Below are 22416 nucleotides of genomic sequence, written 5' to 3'. Positions count from 1 at the left end.
TCTCACTTTGGCCAAGAGGTTGTCTGAACTTTTGGATCTCATGGTTGGTCTGTCTTCCTCAGTTTTCCACAAAGTCAGGGTGTCTCTTCATACTAATCCTTCTTTTATGCCCAAGGTGGTCAATGAGTTGCCCCTTAGTCAGTATATTCCCTTTTTCCTTCTCTGCAATCTGTCAGTGAGAAGGTTCTTCATTGGATTTGCATAGACATCTCCGATATTATTTGGATAAAACCAAAGTTATTCACAAATCTGAAGAGCTTTTTATTTCCTTTCATTCCAGGTCTTTGAGTTTAGCTGTTTCCAAGCTGACCGTCTCTTCCTGGATTTCTAAAAGAATTTCTTTTTGTTACTCTTTTCATGGGAAATGTATTTTATCATCCATAAAGGCTGTCAGTCTACCATTTCTGCAGTGCTTCTTTCAAGGGGCTGGATACCAATTCCATCCTTGAGGCTGTTGTTTGGTCTTCTGTCCATACCATCACTAAGCATTGTAAGTTGGGTGTTATTTCCAGGGCTTGAGTTGATTTTGCCTGGGCTGTCCTGCATGAGTTTCTAGAGGGCTCTTCTGTGCCATCCTCTTCCCAGCTTTCCTCTTGAGCTTTTTTACTCTTCCTTCTGTTATGAATAGTGCAACAGTGAAGAGAAGGACATAGTACAGTTGTGTAAAATCTTAGCATAACAGTAGGTGTCGTCCTCTTCATTGTTGCAATATTTGCTCCCTCCTTCCTGCTCCCTGGTCTTTTTGCCCTCCTGTCCAAGGGGGCTCTTCTTTCTTTCCTCTTTCTTGATGTGTATGTTCTTCCTTGTCCCTAGGGACAGTCTGTTCCTCCTGGGGCTTTTTCAGTTTTGAGAGTGTGCGTTCATACGTCACATTTATGCCCCACGCCTTGTGCAGGAAGTACATGTGTGATGTACAGTGCCTGTAAGTACTAAAGGCTTTGTTATACTGGCCAGATGCTGGGCCATCCTTGGCAGGAGATCTCTTCCATATGATTACTACAACAGTGAAGAGAAGGGCATCTAATGTTATGGTATGATTTTACACAACTGTAACTTCAAGTACTCCCAGATCACATTTAGGTGGGAACATAATTCACACTAATAACCTTAGTCTTATCCTCACTTATTCTGTACCTTGAAATTTCTGTAAATTGGCTTAGCAGCTTGCACAGCTTAGACACATCTTGGTCTAGAATTAAGTACGCAGATTATCTACAAACTTAGCTAATTTCTCTTTCCTTCTGTACCACTTCCTCCCATTAATGCAATCATGATTTTTTTGTGCCAGACACTCCAAGTACAGAGCAAGCAGTAAGTGAGAAAGGACGCCCCTAATACCCCTCCCCCTTTCTCTCTCTCATAAATTCATATCTCAATTTCCTATTCACTTTTATTGCCACTGCTGACGTTTTTTTATGTATGCAGCAATAAAATAAAATCTTTTGGAAATGCGGTTTAATATTTTAATTTCCATAAATGATTCCAGCATACCTAGTAAATGATTTCACTGCATCTAGACCAATTAACAATAGTTGCTTACCAACCATGTCAACTTATTTGTTGTTTGGTATGTTTTAATATTGTTATCAAAAAGTTTTGTTATCAAAAAGTTTTGTATTCCGTTTATAAAGCCACATTGAGCCAAATCCATAGTTTGTGGTAGTATCTCTGCTGATCTCTTAGAATAGCCAGAAGCATCACGTAATCATAACTTGACACCAAAATCGGATGAAATGATCTAGGGTTTGTCAGATCTTTTCCTGCTTTTTATGTTAGCATTATTATGGTTTTCTTCTCTGAATCTAGAATTTTTCCTTTTTTTAATATTTTGTAAAACATTTTATACTGTAGCAAAATGACCTTCTCCTTGCATGGCCTCCATACATATAATTGTAATCCATTCATTCAATCCTGGAGATTTACTCACGGCTTACATTTTTAACTGCTTTTCTATCTCTTCCTTCCCTACAGGCTGCATCAGTTGTTTACCTACATCCTCCTCTGTTTTAGATGCAGCCAGTTCATTCGTTACTGTTTCTAATTTCCAAAGCCAGTCTTTCTATTGTCCTTGTGCCACATACATCCTTTTATAAAAGTCTATAAATAACTTTTTTCTGTACTTTCTGGGTCACTTTGTGTCCTCCCCATAGTACTCTGTTAATTTTAATATATTTTATTTTTACCTGCTGTCGTAGTCTCTGAGGCAAGTACCTCTATAACTTGTGTATGCTGTCAAATTACAGTTGACAAATAGCTGCTTGTTTTCTTTCCAAGTCCCGTAGATACTCCTTTACTTTAACTCCTTATCTACCTGCCACTTAGGTTTTTTGCCTTTTCCTTGAGTTATTTTATTCATTCATAATGTAAACATTTTCAGCCTTATATTATCATTCCATCTCCCTTCTTTGTGCAGTTCCATTGTTTTTCTTTTGAAACCAGTCTTCAATTCTTCCTGTCCCCTTGCTAGATCTCCTTCATGCCTCCCCAACTCTGTTAGTTAACTCATTTAATTGATGTAAAAATCTCCTTCCTTTTATTTTGGCTTAACTAATGTGTTGGAAATCTTCAGTGTCTGGCTTTTGTCCCTATATGAACAGAATGCATTTCTGTATAAATAGGTGAATTTTCCTATAGTATTATTGGATTTGTTCGAATGCTCCTAATTGAGCAATTTGTTGTTCCCTTGTTAGATAAAATATTTCCAGCCTGGACCAGCTGTCATACTTTCCAGAGTAAGAAATCATTTTTAAGAGCCTTCACTGTCCCTTGTACCTTGAAGTCCATATATTCCCATATAACTACTCTGTTCTGAAGAATTATCATCTTTCTTGGTCTCCCACTTAATTCACTTTCCTTATCATATTCTAGACCCCTGCCACCAACATAATTCCTTGGTTAACTCCTATTATTTTACTTAATATTTATTCAACTCCCCTTTTTTCTTTTTGGTGAAATATTCTGTTTGAACATGGTGGCCTGTTGCCCTACTAGTACCTTCTGAGCATTACAAGTCTTCCCTATCTTTCATTTCTTTTTCTGTTACAGTGGGAGTGTATTTTCCAACCATTGTTATTAAAATCCCTCTTTCTTCCTTCTTCGGCATCGACATAGTAGCCCTCTTTGAAGCCTTTATTTAGTAGTTCCTCATGTTTTTCTTTGTGTTTCCTGAAACATCACCAGTTTTATTTTGAACTGTTTTATTTATTTAAGGTATTACTTTATTCATGTTTTGTTTCTTTGTAAGTCTAATAACATTCAGTGACATATTAAGTTCAACACCATTTCTGTCATTGACTATTTCTTTAATATCCATAGAGTTTGCCTGAACAGCAGTCATAATACTTTAATTTGTCTTGCTTATTATATTTAAAGCATTACATTGTATACTGATATTAAGTAACCCTTGAAGTGAGCTTATATTAAGTATTATGAACCCACCAAAACTCAGATTCAGCCCAGCCAAGAAACTATTAAGTTTGTAACAAGTAAGAAGAAAACTTTGGAGAAATCTTCCTTTGCATTTATGTAAGCAGTTTATCTTACCATCCTTTCAACAAGGTCTGAGTTAATTGTTCGCACCCACACCCCCCCCCCCCCCACTCCAAAAAAAAAGTTCATTCGTAATCCTGGGTGTGCAACAAAAAAAAATTTTTTTTGCTGTGGTGGTGGTGCTGCGGTAGCATTGTCGCCTCACAGGTAGACGTTGCCCGTTCGATTCTCAGTTAGAGCGTCTTCTATGTGGCGACATGCGTGAATGGGCATTCCTTCGTTGAAGGTTGTGCGTTAGGCCCGGCAAGCCAGCACGTAAAACTCTACTGCCAATCATTAGCGGACCGGAGTTCCGCTGTGGCGACCCCTAACCGGGAAAAGCCGAAAGACACAAACTAATGATCTCTTAACTTTCCCCTTTGTTATTTATACAATAGTCATTCACTGCTTGATTTGCTTGTTTGGCAGATATTGTACTTTGAAATGTAATCCTTCCCCTTTAACTCATTGTAACAACGCAGCTCTACCAGTGTGTTAATATTTTTAACCCCTTGAGTCATTTAAGTTTCTAATAGTTCAGGCAGACAACTCATCTGTTTCCACCCTTCCTGTCAGTTGCTGCTTAAAATAATCCATGCATTCCTAGCAAGAGATCTCTTGTCTGTCCAATTATATTCTTCACTGTTCCCTCTGAGCCCATCCACTGAGTTATTACACTCCTGTTATTACTAACTGAGCTGGGAAAATTTGTACAGTGGCTGCTGTCATAAGAATAACATTTTCTCCCTACAATATTGTAGAGGGGAAAACCTAATTATTCCTAAGCAATTTTGTCTTAACAAAACATTAAAACATTTTGTTACAAGACTATTGTGTCATGCAGTTGAATGACACTGTCTTATAAACAGTATGAGAAAAGAATTCATTAGTTAACCAAGCTTCATTACATGTTAAGATTTAGGAAGAGGGAAAGAATGCCTTTTAAAGTTAGTGTTTCTAATTAATCTTTCTTACCCTCAAGTCCGGTGACATAATGTTACCATTTCTTATTTGTATTTACTAGTTACCTTCCACAGTATTGCAGTTTATCTTTTTGTTAATTAGACAATGAGTCCCTTATTCTCTTATCGTAACACTCCCTCCCCCACCCCCTGTTTGTCTATTTGTCTTGGATTTTTGCCTGAATAGGGTAAATGGCTTTTGGCCAACTCTTCTTTGAAGGCCCATCCTTCTGCTTCTTCCTTGACCCATCCTTCCCAGCTTGTTTTTTTTAGTCACATTGTCAGGCTAAAGTGTATGAATTGAGCATCTCCAATTATTTCTGAGCCACTGTGGGTCCATGAAAGTCTTTATTCATGTTGGAAAAAAAATGTAATGTGGCTGGATATAATAATTTTTATCTTTTAAGATCTGCTTTATTTTTTGAGCCCATACCTCTCAACTATACTGCAGTGGTGGTGCTGCGGTAGCGTTGTCGCTTCACAGTTAGACGTTGCCCATTCGATTCTCAGAGTGTCTTTTGTGTGGCAACATGTGTGAACGGGCGTTCCTTCGTTGAAGGTTGTGCGTTAGGCCCAGCAAGCCAGCACGTAAAACTCTACTGCCAATCATTAGCGGGCTGGAGTTCCACTGTGGCGACCCCTAACAGGGAAAAGCCGAAAAACACAAACAAACAAACCTCTCAACTATACCTGCTTTTGACTCGCATTTTAGCTCTGTCCCTCTTAATACCTCCTAAAACTGGTGACATTTGAGGAAAAGGTGACAGATTACACTGAAATAGTGACAACAATTTGAGTTATAGACTTCTTTTACTTCAGAAAATGTTTGTTAATTCAGATTCTGAAATTCTGGCACTGTCTCAAGTTAAAAGTACTAATATTTTAAAAGTGTCCCTGATTACTTCTTGATTTTGTCCCTGATTGGATGAGAGTTATGATTGAGCCTGATGTGCTGTTTTGTTTATGATCTAAAGCCCATCAAGCAGTCATGATCCATAAATGCTCCTTTGTTGTCATTTATTGTATGCACTTTCCCCTTTATCCAAAGTCTGGTGAGGAGGAGTTCTTTCAGCTAAAAATTTTGTATCTTTAACACATAAGGTCTTGGAAATCATGCCACTAGTCTGATTGACATGCAAACTCGATAGGCTGTGTTTAGCAGAATCTTTACCTTGGGTATTTCATTCCATAAATGAAGTTGTTGCACCATAACGTTTATTCAGTCTTTCTCCTCCACACCTTCAGGAACATTATCCTGTAGGATCCAGTGTTGTCTATTTTCATCTTCTTCAACTGTGGGTTGTCTGATCTGACAGGATCCGACCTTGGTATCAATTAGGAATATCTTGCTTCATGGCTCTGGCTCCTTCCCTAGCCATAATTCCCTGTAATCCACCGAATCACCTTAGATCTCATTTACCGTAGATGATTTTGGTTATGTCTTCAAGATCACCATTGAACTTCATTTTACATCAAAAGACGTGATATCCCTTTCCCACTCCTCCTTTATAGAGTACTATTTTTCTTAGGTCCTGTAGGATAATTAGTACAAACAGTAATTAAATTTGTGTGTTTAGCAATTTTCAGTTCTGTAGGGCTTTTAGCTCTAGTGTTTTCTTATTATGTGGTGCTGTTCTTTATATTCATAGTGTTTAGTGTTTAAAGTATTTATCTGTGCAGTGTAAGATTTTGGCCTTTGAATGCAGGTTATCAGATTAATAGTTCCATATTATTTACAGTCCAACATGTCAGAGACATGGGGTTTTAAAAAATGTATCGAGAGTAGGTACAGCCTGTCCCCATAGGATCCTCATCAAAAATGTGAGTACTGCCTGGGCATAACATCTGGAAACCCCATGTCAGGCTTGTGCTTCCTTCAGCAATAGAGCATTACAGCAAAGGAAAGAAAAGGTGATAGTTAAGGGGATTTTTTTCCTGTTGAGACAACTCTCTACTTCAACTTCTTCATTCAGCAAGTAGAAGAAAACCAGAGAGACAGAAATGTTTAAGTCGAAAGAAAAAAAACTAAAGAGAAAGAAGGGGAATAGACAAGTCAGGAAAAATCAAGGAAAAGGACACTGGATCAGTCTCCTACTTCAGAATCCGATCCTAACATACCTCATTGCTGCGATCTGTTTGCTCATTGATTGGCCCCAGTTCTCACTGGAAACCGTAAGCCTCAGGCTACATTCACCCATTTTACAGGACAGAAGACCTTGCAGACTCCTCCTTTGGATTCTTCCACCAGGTCCTATTGGAGTACGGGTAGGCAAGAAGGTGTTGTCTGCCTCTTTTTGAGTTGTTTTGCTTAATTTTATTTTTCTTCAGTTGCATTCCTCCCATTTGGCCATTACTCTGGAAACAATGTCAGGGCTGCTTGTTTCTGAGTTTGAAGACCTAATACCTAAGACAAACCCTCGGTGACCGCTTTTTCAGTCTATTTTTACATAAGCTGCTGCAGTTTTGAGTGTACTAATTCTGTAGCCAGAGTATCAGGCTGACTTATTTTTCAACAACAAAAAACTTGGTTAAAGCTAAAGCCAAGGGCACTGATGTAGACATCCACCCTTGTAAAACAAAGGAAATTGTTTTAATTCTACATATAATCTGTACACTTTTGCACCCCATCCCAGCTGCCCAAAATCACAACATTATATTAAGCTAAACTTGCTTCTCTCCATCCTGTCTTTTCTTATTGTACTGTTGTACTGTAAACCCTGTATTTCTTACAACTAGGAAAACATGGTTGTTTACGTTAATATCTTTACAAAATACAACAGTCACTGCAAATACCCTCCCCATGACCACATTTTAAATACCTATGACTGCACACTGTAAAAAAAACTGCTTTACAGTGTAACTTGCAGTTTATATCATAAAATGCTTTATGCATAACTAATGAGAACAAATTATTTACTGACAGTTGCATCATTTTCCCTTTAGTGTCCTAAACATTGATGACATAAAGTGGGGTACGTGTTCTACAAAATGATATAGACCCACCACAAAAGAGTATTTGTAAATGTCTTTTGCTTTTACCCACAGACCACTTCTGGTCATGTCTGGTGTGATCACTGGAAAGTAGAAGTAGTAATGGCCACAATAATTCATTCCAATTTGTCTCTGTAGTTCCCCCGAACTGCCAGTATGATCTCTGTAATTATGAGAAAAAATTAATGTAATTTTTCTGTGGGCAGTGTATGTGGTTACCACTACCTACAAATATTTGGTTTCCTACCAGGAATGGGGGGGGGGGACCTGCAGAGATGTCTTTTGCATCGCAATTAATGTTGCCTACTGCATCAAGGAAATGAGCGTCATTGTGTCTCTACTTTCTGGTTACAAAATGAGCCTCTGATCCAAAGCCTGAAGTCACAGTTACATTTTAAACTTGCTACTCGTGATAGTACAGGACAGCTTGAAATGGTGGGACTAATAACAGTGTGCAGTATTTCATAATGACATCTCTATCACAAAATGCAGAAATTGAATGTTTTCAATTCTGCTGGCATTATGGACCAGAGAGAAGCCTCTAGCAGACCACCCTGTGGCTCCTAGGCTATGAGATGGACAGGTGAGATATTCATTGTAATGAGGCTGAATACCACTAGTTCTTTTTTTTTCTTCCGACCATGTTTTACCCGTCATTCATCCTTACTAATATAAATTAATCTGTAGCAGATACTTAGGTGTGTATATCTTAGTCTCCTACATGGATTTCTAAAAGTAAACAATTGGCTTCAGCTCTGAAATCAGTTTTAGTTCTATACCATCACCGCTGCCTACTTTATCCTGTAACACTGTGACAGATTCCCATTCCCTTCCCCTCTTATACAATGGCACAGTCCTACTAATACCCTCAGATCCCTCTCCAGTCTATGAATCACTGTGGTAAGTCACACTTCTCTATTAGAACATCTAAAACCTGAAATATAACCTCTCTCTTTATTGAGGAACCAAGCCAAACATGGTCTCCTTTAAGACCTCTCTAAGGAGTTATCTTAACTTTATAAAGCACTATGTATTGCATCCCATCTCTTAACAAGCTACCTGTTGTAATTAAATATTAATAAAATGTTGAACATCATGTACTAGCTTTCCATTTCTAACTGACATTGCTGTATTGAAGTATGTAGAAATTGTCACACTGAGAAGCATACCAAAGCTGTTATGCTAAGTTACAATCTGAAATTTTATATTTTTATTTGATAACCATATGTAAATATTTTAATCTGAAAAATATCTATAAATGTTGCATTCATTATTGTGTGACCTTATCTATAGCAGAGTATTGTATTACTGCTGTTAAATACTGTAATATCTGTTTGTGTTTTCAAGAGCTCTGAAAATGTTACATTATAGCTGTTGGATTTTTTTTTTAACCAAAGCATCCACTGAAAATGAACTTTACCTAGTTGAAGTTTTCCAGTCATTAAATTTTGTGTGTGAATAAATCACTGTGCGTTTCTTGGCACTAGGGCTAATGCATTGGTCTAGCAAGGGAGGAAGAGGTATTAGACTGTGACTTAGTAAAGCAGATAATGGTAACGAGTATTTCATGAAATGAAGTACAGTGTTATGCAGACTCCTGTACAGATGAGGAAAGAAGACCTGCAGGTGTGATCATTGCTCATAAATTCAGACATGTAAATCACAGTGTTATCTAGCTGTGGTGATTGCCAGTAAGGTGCTGTATGGTACAACAAAGAGGTGTACTCATTGGAAGTAGTTTTGCTGTTCCACTTAAAAGATCACTGGTAACGCCAGAAGGGCAGTATTGTATAATGGGTTCAGGGGGTTTACAGAAAAATGTCAAGTTGGCAGAATGTTTCTTAGTTAGGGCCACTTTACTGTTCAAACAGATTGGTGATGTTTGGAGTGTGACTAAACTTGAAAATGGACATGCTGAAAGAAGGAAAGGAGAAATGAAGTATGATATGGGCTCACCAAACTGTTGGAGATAAGTGAATGTAGAGTAAAGAGGGCAGAGGAAATTTATTTTGTGGTTCAGTTTGAGTAGTACTTCTGCACTGAAGGTAACAAAAAGTAAGAAATACTGAGGTCTTGGAAGTCATACTGTAATAGTCACCAGAATACTTAAGATCAAATACTAGTAATAAAACGTGAAAACAAATTAAAATAAATAGGCAGCCTACTTGTTTTGGAGTCCCAATAGCACTGTAGGCAGTTTTTGGCTAATATATGAATAACTTTTTAAGTACATGACAGTATCTCTAAAGATGTAAATGTCTCTGAGTTAGTATATATAATTTTCAGAGGGTTCAGGGGGACCTGCCTCCTGCAAAAATTTGCTTGTATTGCCTTTTTGTATTCAGCGTTTTGGATGTTGGTATTATGACACTGAATCTCTTTTTACATTCATACATTTGAGCAGTGCCAGTCAGACCATTGACACTACCAATACGTTTGTGCAGATGTGGTGTGACTCTCATGGTTAAGTGATTTCACACTGAATTCTGACCGGCTAAAGTCATGCGTCAACCTTGTACAACCTTATGGATCAAGTCAAGTGTTCACTTGGCACTGCCTTGCAGCTCTGACGAAATTTTAAACCAAATGCCAAAAATTTAAATGTCTGTAGAGCTATTAGGACTCCTCCACACAGTCCCACCCGAGGGCAGGTAGACTGCCTGATTTCTTAATGTGATTTGAAGTATTTTAGGGCCACAATAGTACTTTAAAAAAGTATGAAATAGAAATTGCAACATGTTAACTGTTAGGTGGTCTTACCTTTCTTATTCCAGAAATAAACCAGGCTTTAAAAAAGAAACTTAAATCAGATACCACAACTTCACATTTGTAATGATATGATTTAAGAATGCTGCTTTCCCATGTGATAATTTAATATTTAATGTTTGTTGAAGCTTAAGAGGAGTGAAGTCTGCCGTTTATCTTTATTACAAAGTTAATGCAAACTGATTTTTCCTTGCAGGTGGAGTAGTACTGGAAAAGCAGTGCTTTGATCCAAGCTGTACCCACATTGTCGTGGGACAGCCAATGAGGAATGAGAAATATTTAGCATCAATGGCAGCTGGGAAGTGGATACTTCATCGCTCCTATCTGGAAGCATGCAGAACTGTGAAACAGTTTGTGCAGGTTAGAATTCTTTCCTTTGCTAAAATGCATTTAAACCTTGGATGTGCATTGGTTTATAGCACAGAGGTCTTGTATCAAACTGTAGAATTTAGTCTGAATTCTACAACCTAATCTGGACACTGTGACATATCTTTCTTTAGCAGTCCCTACAGTATGTGCCAAAAGCAATATGCAACTCTGTGCATCTCTTCTCCTTTAAGTGTTCTGAGAAATGTAAATTAATTCTGTATCTGTATATGTTTTTGTGTGTAAAATATATATTTCTATATTTATAAACACATATACTCATTTAGTGATTTGTGTGTGTGTGTTTTCAGAAACTCTCCATTCATATGTGCAAGACCATATGAACGATTTTCTGAAAAGTCAAACTTCGGAAATCAACAAAAATCTACCATGTTTCTATGTTTTTAAAGTGCACATTATATTTACCAACTCTTGAGATCACACTACAGTGGGAAAAAGGGTATATTCTCCAGTCCTCACTGTACGACGATCTCCATTCAAATGATTTGAGTTTTCAGAAAATTGTTCATGTGATCTCGCTGATGTGAATTTTGAGTTTCTGAAAACTAAAGCTTCTGATAGGGACCCATACATATGTGTATATGTGTATGTATATATATATATATATATATATATATGTGTGTATATATATATATATATATATATATATATATATATATATATATATATATATACACATATGTGTATATATATATATATATATGTATATATAGATATATATGTACATGCGCACACACAGCACAAACACACACACACACATATGTATGTATGTGTGTGTGTATAGATTTATATATATATATATATATATAAGACACATGCACACAGGTGTATAATCCATATATCTGTATGTGTGTGTCTGTATATATGTATGTCTTTGTGCACAAGGACATTTGTTTGCTTTTAATAGCTTGGAAAGTCCAGCAGAGTGATAACCATTACCATCTTAACACTGAGTTAATAATAGCATTCCATTATGTTATATAAAGGCGATACTTTTTGACATGCCTTTGGAAACTGTTGTACAACACTTGCATGAATAAATGAGAAGGAAAAACTTAACAGCAATGTAAAATATGTATGAATAATTGAGAGAAAAAGGCAGTTTACTGTTGTGTATTGCAAACAGTAGGCAATAACAGTGTTGTTTTTACACGAGAAAATATGACTCAAGTAACTGAATGGTAGGAAGGACATAAGGGAGGACAACTGGACACCATAAAGTGGAATATTAGAGATGTAATCCAAGTGTACAGTAAACCACACGTATGCGAAGGGGTAAAGTCACAAGACAACTCAGAGTAGATGAAATGACATGGGAAGAAAAAATGGGTCTAAAGCAAGAAACATGTTGGAGTGGGAGGTATTTACCAAGAATGATTAAAGGATTTAAATGGAACATTGGTATCTATGGGAAAAGAGAAAATGTGTAGATAGTATCAGAGAGAGAACAAAACAGATGGATTATTGGATTATTTTTTGCATGTAATTAATTTTTTCACCACTGGGTATCAGTATTTTGTAATGATGTTCATCGTGCTACACTGCTGCAGTCATTACACTTGGGTTATCCTGCTGTCAGGCAGATGTTCATCGTGCATACAGCTGCAGTCATAACAGATGGGTTCTCCTGCCGTCAGGCGGGTCCTCGGTCGGCCGAATTCCAAAGTCTAGGTCCGGCGTCGGTTGTCGCTTCTTCCCGGATGTCAGTGCGACAGGGGTATAAAGGAACCAGCCGACGCCATTTTCTTCAGTCTTTCTTGCCGCGCGGTGCCCGAAGCAGAAGCATTTCGCAAGTGCCAGTTGGCCAGCTCCTGAGATTATGAAAATTTGGAAACCGAAGTCTTCTTAAAAGCTAAGTACCCCGTTGGGGAAACTTTTCTTGCCTCAGACCGATGTCAGACAAAGTTAATAATTGTAGTTCTTGTGGGAAGCAAATACCGCATAAGGATTTCCATTTCCTCTGTATACCTTGTTTAGACCCAGACCACGACATCTCGGTCTGTCGCTTTTGTGCTACATTCAACAAACGCACTATTAAGCATCGGGCAGAGTTTGCCCAGCATTATTTTGGGAAAGCATTTAACTATACTATGTCGTCGGATACTCCGACTCCGGTTTTGTCTAAAAAACGCAAAGACAAGGACCGACACCACACCAAAGCCGACTACACGTGGTCCGGTTCTCAGCGAGGCGCCTACGCAGCCCCTGACTACCGATGACACTTCTTTGACGGTGTCTCCTGTGCCCGAGGTCGCAGGCTCCTCGGCCCACACCCCGACTACAGATACCGAAGCCACTCTTGGCGTTGAAACTCAGAATGTGGACAGGTCCACCTCCACTCAAGGTGTCTTCAGACCTTCCTCTTCTTTCTCCATCAAGGCTTTCACAAAGTCTAAAGCTACCATGCACTCTAAGAGACCAGCTACACAGGAACCATCTCCAGGCCCCATGCCTAAGAAACAGATGCTTAAAATGGCTGAGGATTTAATTACTCTTATCAGAGGTTCTCAGCCTCCACCGGACAAAAGGCCCAGAGTGGAGGAAGATTCCCCCTTCTCTGATCAGGGCTCCATTATTTCAGAGCACTCTGATGATCAGGAACATTCTTACTCCCCTTTTGAAGACTCTGATGCAGAGGAGTCCATCCCTTCTGTATCCCCCCCTGAGGATTACTCATTTGGGGAAACTTTGCATACTTAAGGGAACACTTCCACTGGGAAGGCCAGGATTATTCAGATTCCAAGAAAAGGCTCAGGGAATTTCTCTTGCTACCTCAGCACAGGCCTCTGACTATACCTCCTGTCTTGGACATTCTAGATGATGTTTACTCGGAGGCCTGCCTTAACCCGGACTCTCTACCTCCAGCTCCAGTTAAGCCTGACAGGTACTACAGGGTTCCTGACTCACACCAATTCCTATACAAAAGCCATGCTGCTGACCCAGAAACCATCTCACAGGGCCCCAAGGGAGTTAAGGCCTCCATTGCTAAAAATCCATTGCCTTCCGAGAGAGATTCCAGATCCTTAGAAAGGTGGGGAAAAAAGGTATATACCTCTGCTACCTTATCCATGAGGGCCTTAAACTGTCAGTTTCATATGCTAAAATACCAACAGTTTTTGTTATCACAATTGAAAAGTAAAATGTCACAACCTGAACAACCAGACTTGAAGGAGTTGCAGGATTTGATGCATAGTGCAGAACAAGTGGGCAAGCATACCTTACAATGTGGTTTTGATGCTCTAGAGGCCTCATGTAGAGCTGCTGTTACAGGATCAGTCATACGTAGGCATGCCTGGCTCAAGGAACGAGCCTTGCCTGATCATGTCAAAGCTAAATTACTAGACGCCCCTCTTCAAAAGAATGTACTATTTGGTGCTAAAGCTGAGGAGGTATTAAGGAAAATGGAGGAAAGGGCTAAATCAATGCAAACTGTGAAAGAATTTCTACAGGTTCAACCCCCACGTTTCAGTAGAAATTGGCCTTCCAAAAACTGGTCCTTTCCTGCCACAGACAGACCCCAAAGAGGCAGATACAGGCGCTCGAGGGTCAGAGGACAATCCCAAGGATCGTTTAGAGGCAGACAATGGCAAGCTCCTACACAAAGAGGTGGTGAGGACAACTCGCAATCTTTCAGAAAGCAAACCCAATGACCTTCCCCTTTGCATGCCAACCAGGTCTCAAATGGCAGCCCATTTAGGAGGAAAGCTGGCATTATTTTCAAAAAATTGGCATATTGTCACAAAGGACAAATGGATCCTGGACATTATAAAGAGAGGCTACAAATTTCATTTTCACACCCTTCCAAAAATGAGAAGCATGCCAAACCTGCCACACAATCAAAGGGCAGAGGCACAAAGGCAAATTACAGATCTCATAAACATGAAATCTATAAAAGAGGTACCTACGCACGAACAAGGTCAAGATGTCCTTCAAGGATGCATCTGCAGTCATCACATATGGTTTGTCCTGCCTCAGGCAGCCCTTCGGTCGGCCGGATTCCAAAGTCTGGGTCTGGCCTCGGCTGATGTCGCACTTTCCCCAACGTCAGAGCGTCTGGGGTATAAAAGCATCAGCCGACGCCATTTTCCTCGGTCTTTCTTGCCGCGTGGTGCCCGAAGCAGAAGCAGTTCGCAAGTGCCGGTCGGTCAGCTCCTGTGATTCAGCTACCGAAGACTTCGAAAAAGCTAAGTACCCCGTTGGGGACTCTTTCTTGCCTCAGCCGATGTCAGATAAAGTTAATAATTGTTTAACCTGTGGGAAACAAATACCTCATAAGGATTTCCACTCTTGCTGCCTCCCCTGCCTAGGCCCAGACCACGACGTCTCGGCCTGTTCAGCCTGTGCTTCCTTCAACCGACTAACTCTTAGACGTCGGTCGGAGTTTGCAGAGGAGTGTTTTGGGGCTAGTTTTGCTTATAAGATGCCGTCGGAGACTCCGACTTCGCATTTAGTCAAAAAACGGAAGGACAAGGACCAACACACGCGGGCCGCGGTTTCGGCTGAAACCTCGGTCAGGCCTACCGCGATTGTCTCGGTCTCGGCTGAAACCGAGTCCTTGGTACTTTCTACTACCGAAACCACACAACCGACTACCTCGGCCCTGGAGGCCCCGGCCGAGTCGGTCATTGAATTACCTACTGAAACCGGTGTCCAGGAACCTTCTGACACTATTCCTTTAGATAAGTCTACTCCTGCACGTGGTGCAGCCAGACCCCCTGCTTCCATGTCCATTAAGGCTTTCTCTAGGGCTAAGGCTGCTAAACTTACTAAGGCTTTGCCTCCCAAGGTTTCCTCTCAGAGGCCTTCTTCTAGCTCTCAGATTCTTACCCTAGCAGAGGATCTGATTTCATTAATTAGAGGATCCCAACATCATCCAGACAGGGGCTCTCAACCACCTCCAGACAAAAGGCCCAAGGTTGAGCCCTCTGATCCCCAGTCCTCAGATGAGTCCACGGATGGCTCTGCTCTTTCAGACCACCAGGAGGAGGCTTATTCGGCCTACGAGGATTCTGATGCTGAAGAATCTATTCCCTCGGCCTCCCCTCCTGAAGAGTTTTCATTTGGAGAAACACTACACTCTATGAGAGAACATTTTCAATGGCAGGGTCAGGAATTCTCTGATTCCAGAAAGAGATTAAGGACCTTTTTACATTTACCTCAGCATAGGCCCTTAGCTATACCTCCTGTTTTGAATGTCATTGATGATGTCTACTCAGATGCTTGTACTGCCCCTGACTCTCTCTCTCCGGCTCCTGCCAAACCTGATAGGTACTACAGGGTCCCGGACTCACATTTTCACCTGTACAAGGCCCACTCTGCTGATCCAGAAACTATTTCCCAGGGCCCAAAAGGGGTTGCAGCTGCCACTGCTAAAAATCCTCTACCCTCTGAAAGGGAGTCCAGAGCATTAGAGAGATGGGGTAAGAAAGTGTATACTTCTGCAACTCTTTCCATGAGGGCATTAAACTGTCAATTCCATATGATACAGTACCAAGAGTATTTACTAGATGAATTGCATAAGAAACTGTCCTCTTCTGAACCCCTTGATCGTAAATCCCTTCAGGATCTGGTGCATAACTCCCAGCAGGTTAGTAACCATTTCTTGCAGTGTGGTTATGATGCATTGGAAGCTTCATGTAGATCAGCTATGACAGGTGCAGTTATACGTAGGCATGCCTGGCTGAAGGAACAATCTCTGCCAGACCATGTTAAAGCTAAGCTTTTGGATGCTCCTATGGAAAAGCAAAAATTATTTGGTTCCACGGCTGAAGAGGTTTTAAAGAAATTTGAAGAAAAGGCAAAATCTGTGCAAACAGTTAAAGACTTTCTGCAAGTCCAACCACCAAGATTCAGCAGAAATTGGCCTATTAAGAATTGGTCCTTTCCGGACTCAGACACATCTCAAAGAGGCAGGAATAGACGTGCCAGAGGTAGAGGGCAAGCTAGAGGCTCCTACAGAGGCCATCAGTGGCAGCCTCCCAACCAGAGAGGTAGTGCAGGAACTACAACTGCTACACCAGGACAGACTCAATGACTTTATTTTGGCTCCGCCGACCAGGGCTCAATTAGAAGCACCTTTGGGCGGAAAGCTTTCTTTATTCTCAAAAAATTGGCACAGCATTACAAGGGACACATGGACAATGCAAATAATAGACAAAGGATACAGGTTCCATTTCCACTCATTGCCAAAAAGAAAAGGCATGCCAGACCTGCCACCAAATCAGAGGGCAGAGGCTTTGAAGCAAATTACCAACTTAATGCAAATGAAAGCCATAGAAAAGGTACCTCTCTCAGAACAAGGTCAGGGATTTTACTCAAGATTATTCCTTGTTCCAAGAAAAGAAAATCAATGGAGGCCTATTCTCGACTTGTCCGCACTGAATGCATACCTCATTGTGCCAAAATTCAAAATGCTGACTCTACAGCAACTCCTTCCCATGCTGAGCAAGGGGTCTTGGCTGGTGACTCTAGACCTCAAGGAGGCATACCTGCATGTCCCTATTCGACAAAGCTGCAGAAGACACCTCAGATTTCTTGCAGGGTCAGAGCATTATCAATTCTCAGCATTGCCCTTTGGCTTATCTACTGCGTCCAGAGTATTCACGAAATGCCTGGCATCAGTAATTGCACACTGCAGACTTCAGGGGATTCAAATTTACCCATATCTGGACGACTGCCTAATACAAGCAGACAGCAAGCAAACTTTGTTAAAGGACTTGGAATATGCCATCCACCTGCTACAGGCCTTGGGATATACAGTCAACATCCACAAATCAAGACTGGTTCCATCCCAAAGAATAACTTTTCTGGGTACGGATCTAGACACAACCACCCAGATGGCCTTTCTCACAGAAGAAAAACAAAAACAGCTACCAGTTTACTTCCAGAATCTCACAAGACAAACTCAGATGACTGCAAGGAAAATCCTGCAGGTCCTGGGTTACATGGCATCTTGCATTCTTCTGATTCCACAAGGAAGGCTGCATATGAGGAAATTACAGTGGTACCTAAGAAGTTTATGGACTCAGCACAGTCACAGCTTAGAAGCCCTGATCCCACTCATTCCTTGCCTTCAAAAGGAATTCCTGTGGTGGGCTCAAGCCTGCCAGTCGAACAGTGGGTTGGCCTTCAGCAAGCCAAGAGCCAACCAAACCATCACCACGGACGCCTCAGACCAAGGTTGGGGAGCGCACATGGAGGACAGATGTATCCAAGGGCTATGGTCACAAAGAGAGCTGCACATGCACATAAACCAAAAGGAAATGCTGGCAGTGATGCACGCAATCGAGGCCTTCAAACCTTTCCTTCAGCAAGGCCACCTGCTCATAAGGACAGACAACACCACAGTTATGTGGTACATAAACAAGCAAGGAGGCACCCATTCCTACCCTCTTTGCAGACTGACAATGAATCTATGGGAACTTGCTTTGAAACTCAACATACAGCTACAGTCCCAATTCGTGCCAGGGAAAGACAATGCACTGGCAGACAGCTTAAGCAGAACTACCATGGATGCACACGAATGGATGCTGCACCCAGAACATCTTCTTACTCATCACACAATCATGGGGAAGGCTGGAAATAGATCTGTTCGCTTCCCCCCTCAATCATCAACTGAAGAAATTCTGCTCAAGGACATAACACCCACAAGCATGGAAAGTGGACGCTCTCTCTTTCAGCTGGAAAGCTCTAACAGTGTATGCTTTCCCACCTCTCCCATTAATGACCAAGGTCCTACTGAAGATCAGGACAGAGCAGCCCAGAGTAATTCTGATAGCCCCAAACTGGCCAAGACAGCACTGGTACCCACTGTTAAAGAGCATGTCACAGACAAAACCATGGCCTCTCCCCCTATGGCCACTCCTACTGACGCAGCACAATTTCAGGACTCTACACTCCAACCTGAAAACCTTGCAGCTAACTGCCTGGAGAATACCATGACTCCCCCTCAGGATAACCTATCCCAGAGAGTGAAGGATATTATTATGGAAGCTCGCCCACCTTCCACAAGGAAGGCATATACAGCAAAATGGAAAAGATTTTACACCTGGAACACAGCAAAGGGCCTAGATGTGACTGTGATGAATATGGCATATATACTGGAATATTTGGCAGAATTGTCCCACAGTGGCCTGTCTTACTCTTCCATCAAGATACATGCCTCAGCAATCTCAGCAGAATACAATGTAAATCCACCTGTCTTCTCTCATCCTCTCCTAAGACAGTTTCTAAGAGGAATCAAAAACATTAATCCTCCAAGGAAACCACCTCTACCTACTTGGGACCTGAATTTCGTGTTGGAAAAACTAACACTTCCTCCCTTTGAACCAGCAGCATCGGCGGATGTACAGTTTTTGTCTTGGAAAACTGCCTTCCTTCTGGCCATAACCAGCAAGAAGAGTATCTGAGCTACAAGCTTTAATGGCAGTGCAGCCATTTCTTATCTTTCATCAGGACAGAGTTTCTTTGAGGACCAATCCTACATTCATGCCAAAGGTGGTATCCAGGGTATCTTTGAACCAAGCTATTCACTTGCCTACATTCTTCCCACAACCACAAAATAAAGGGGAGAGACTTCTGCACACCCTGGACACACACAGACAACTGCGCTACTACTTGGACAGAACTAAAAGTTACAGAAAGACTGACCAGTTGTTTGTAGCATATGCTGCTGGGGTACAAGGAAAAGCAATTTCCAAACAGACAATTTCGAAATGGATAGGAAATTGCATTCGTTTTTGTTACTCCTTTCATGGAAAAACTGTGCCAGCTAACATTAGACCTCATTCCACGAGAGCCACAGCCACCACCACAGCCTTCCTCAGAGGGATGGCTACCAAAGACATTTTAGAAGCTGCTACATGGAGCTCCGTGCATACATTTGCCAAGCATTACAATTTACCTTTATACTCCAGATCCAAAGCAAGTTTTGCTACGGCAGTCCTGCAGGGTATCTTAACTACACCATCCTTCACTTCGTACCTCCACCCCCAGTTTGGCTATGTTATTCTACCCATATGTGATGACTGCAGATTCATCCTTGAAGGACATAGTACAGTTTTGTACCTACCATAAATGTAGATGTCCGATAGGTATGCATCTGCAGTCAGGTTTACCCTCCCTCCTACCCCTCTGTGGTATTCCTAGGGTGCTTACCCCTCTTTTAGCTAGCTGGGGGAATCTATTATGGTGTATTTGTTTGTATATGCATGTATATATATTTTTGCAAATGTTTGGAATTTTATTGCATTTATCCAAATTTAGCCTTCCTAGAGGGCACCTGGCATCTGGGGCAAGAAAAACTGAGGAAGATGGTGTCGGATGATGCTTTTATACCCCAGACGCTCTGACGTCGGGGAAAGTGCGACATCAGCCGAGGCCAGACCCAGACTTTGGAATCCGGCCGACTGAAGGGCTGCCTGAGGCAGGACAACCCATATGTGATGACTGCAGATGCATACCTATCTGACATCTACATTTATGGTAGGTACAAAACTGTACTGTTTTTATTCCAGGCTATTTCTGGTGCCAAGGAAGGGAAAAGATTGGAGACCTATTTTGGATCTATCCATCCTAAACACATTTCTACTCGTACTAAAATTCAAGATGCTCACTCTACAGCAACTTCTTCCTATGCTGGGCAAGGAGTCTTGGCTGGTAACATTGGACCTCAAGGAGGTATACCTGCATGTCCCAATCAGACAAAATTGCAGAAGGTACCTCAGATTTCTTGCAGGTTCAACTCATTATCAATTCTCTGCATTGCCCTTTGGCTTATATACTGCGCCCAGAGTATTCACGAAATGCCTGGCATCAGTAATTGCCTACTGCAGACTTCAAGGGATACAAATATACCCCTATTTGGACGACTGCCTGATCCAAGCGGACAGCAAGCACATTCTTCTGAAACATCTGGCTTATGTAATAATGTTATTGAACTCTCTGGGATACACAGTCAACAAAAAGAAATCAAGACTAATACCCTCTCGGAAGATAATTTTCCTGGGTGCCAATTTGGACACAAACACCCAGATGGCCTACCTCACGCCAGAGAAGCAGGGGCAACTAATTCAATACTTCAGAACACTAGCAAATTGCACCAGGCTGACTGCAAGGAAAATCCTGCAGGCTCTGGGATTCATGGCATCTTGCATCTTACTAATCCCATGTGCAAAGCTGCATATGAGGAAAATACAACGGTACCTGAAAAACATATGGTCTCAACACAGCCACAGTTTGGAAACAATAATACCACTTATTCCATGTCTGCAAAAGGAATTTCTGTGGTGGGCTCAAGCATGTCAAACAAACGCAGGTCTTCCATTCAGCAAGCCTCAAGCAAATCAAGTCATCACAACAGACGCCTCGGACTACGCCTGGGGGGCGCACATGAGAGATCGGTGCATTCAGGGCAAATGGTCCCAAAAAGAAAAGCACCGTCACATCAATCAAAAATAAATGCTAGCAGCAATAAATGCTATTATAGCTTTCAAGGACCTTCTACAACCAGGTCAACTATTGATAAGAATGGACAACACCACAGTTATGTGGTACATAAACAAACAGGGAGGAACACATTCTTACCGCCTATGCAGACTGGCCATGTCACTTTGGAACATGGCCATGGACTTACAAATGGAACTACAAGCACAGTACTTGCCAGGCAAGGAAAACACGCTGGCAGACAACCTAAGCAGGAATATGACAGATTCACACGAATGGAAATTGCATCCAAAAGTTTTTACAGAAATAATCCAAGAATGGGGAAGGCCAGACATAGATCTCTTTGCCTCCCACAAGAATCATCAATTGACAAAATTCTGCTCAAGGATCTCCCATCCAAAGCCCTGGAGAGTGGACACTCTCTCTTTCAGTTGGAAATCAATGACAGTTTATGCCTTCCCACATCTTCCTCTGCTGCCCAAAGTTCTATTAAAGACCAGAGCAGACAGACCAAAGATGATTCTCATTGCTCCAGACTGGCCAAGGCAACACTGGTACCCACTCCTGAGGAGCCTGACGCATTCCCCACCATGGATCCTGCCTCTAATGCCTCTTCTTCTGACTCAGCACAGTTTCAAAACTCGTCACAGCCAGCTAAAAACACTCAATTTAGCCGCATGGAAGATTCCTTAGCATCACAACAGGCCCTACTCTCCAAGGAGGTGCAGGATGTCGTTTTGGAGACCAGAAGGCCATCAACTAGAAAAGCTTACTCTGCAAAATGGAAACGTTTTTGTGTCTGGAATGAGAAAAAGGGCCAGGGTCCTGGAAAACTGAATTTACCTCAAATACTACAATATTTGGCTGAACTGCTAAGCAGTGGACTTTCTTTCTCCTCCATCAAAATCCATGCCTCAGCCATTTCGATCCACCTTTATTCTCTCACCCTCTCTTAAGACAGTTCCTCAGAGGGGCTAAGAATTTAAGGCCTCCAAGGAAACAACCAGTACCTGCTTGGGATCTTAATTTCATTCTGGAAAAACTGACCTTGCCTCCCTTTGAGCCAGCTGCCTCATCAGATTTGCAATATTTGACCTGGAAAACAGCTTTCCTTCTGGCTATCACCTCAGCTCGTAGAGTTTCAGAATTACAGGCTCTCATGGCTGTCCAGCCTTTTATCATCTTCCATCAGGACAGAGTTTCATTACGAACCAACCTGTCCTTTATGCCTAAAGTGGTATCCAGGGTAGCTTTAAATCAGGCCATACATTTACCTACTTTTTATCCTAATCCTCAAAACAAAGAGGAGAGATTACTACATTCCTTGGACATCCACAGA

The 22416-nt window shown here is 41.4% G+C and overlaps 1 protein-coding gene across 1 annotated transcript in view; it reads left to right on the top strand.

Annotated features, from left to right (window-relative positions):
* Positions 1-22416, top strand: part of TOPBP1 (DNA topoisomerase II binding protein 1) — a 1495804-nt gene that overhangs the window by 1034281 nt on the left and 439107 nt on the right. Inside the window, exon 19 of the mRNA XM_044066718.1 lies at positions 10444-10607. Within this exon, the coding sequence (XP_043922653.1) occupies positions 10444-10607 (164 nt within the window). The remainder of the gene's footprint in view (positions 1-10443; positions 10608-22416) is intronic.

This window comes from Protopterus annectens, chromosome 3.part1 (genome assembly GCF_019279795.1).
Source record: "Protopterus annectens isolate FY-2018-M chromosome 3.part1, PAN1.0, whole genome shotgun sequence".
Lineage (NCBI taxonomy): Eukaryota > Metazoa > Chordata > Ceratodontiformes > Protopteridae > Protopterus > Protopterus annectens.
This window is presented reverse-complemented; position numbering and strand designations above follow the sequence as displayed.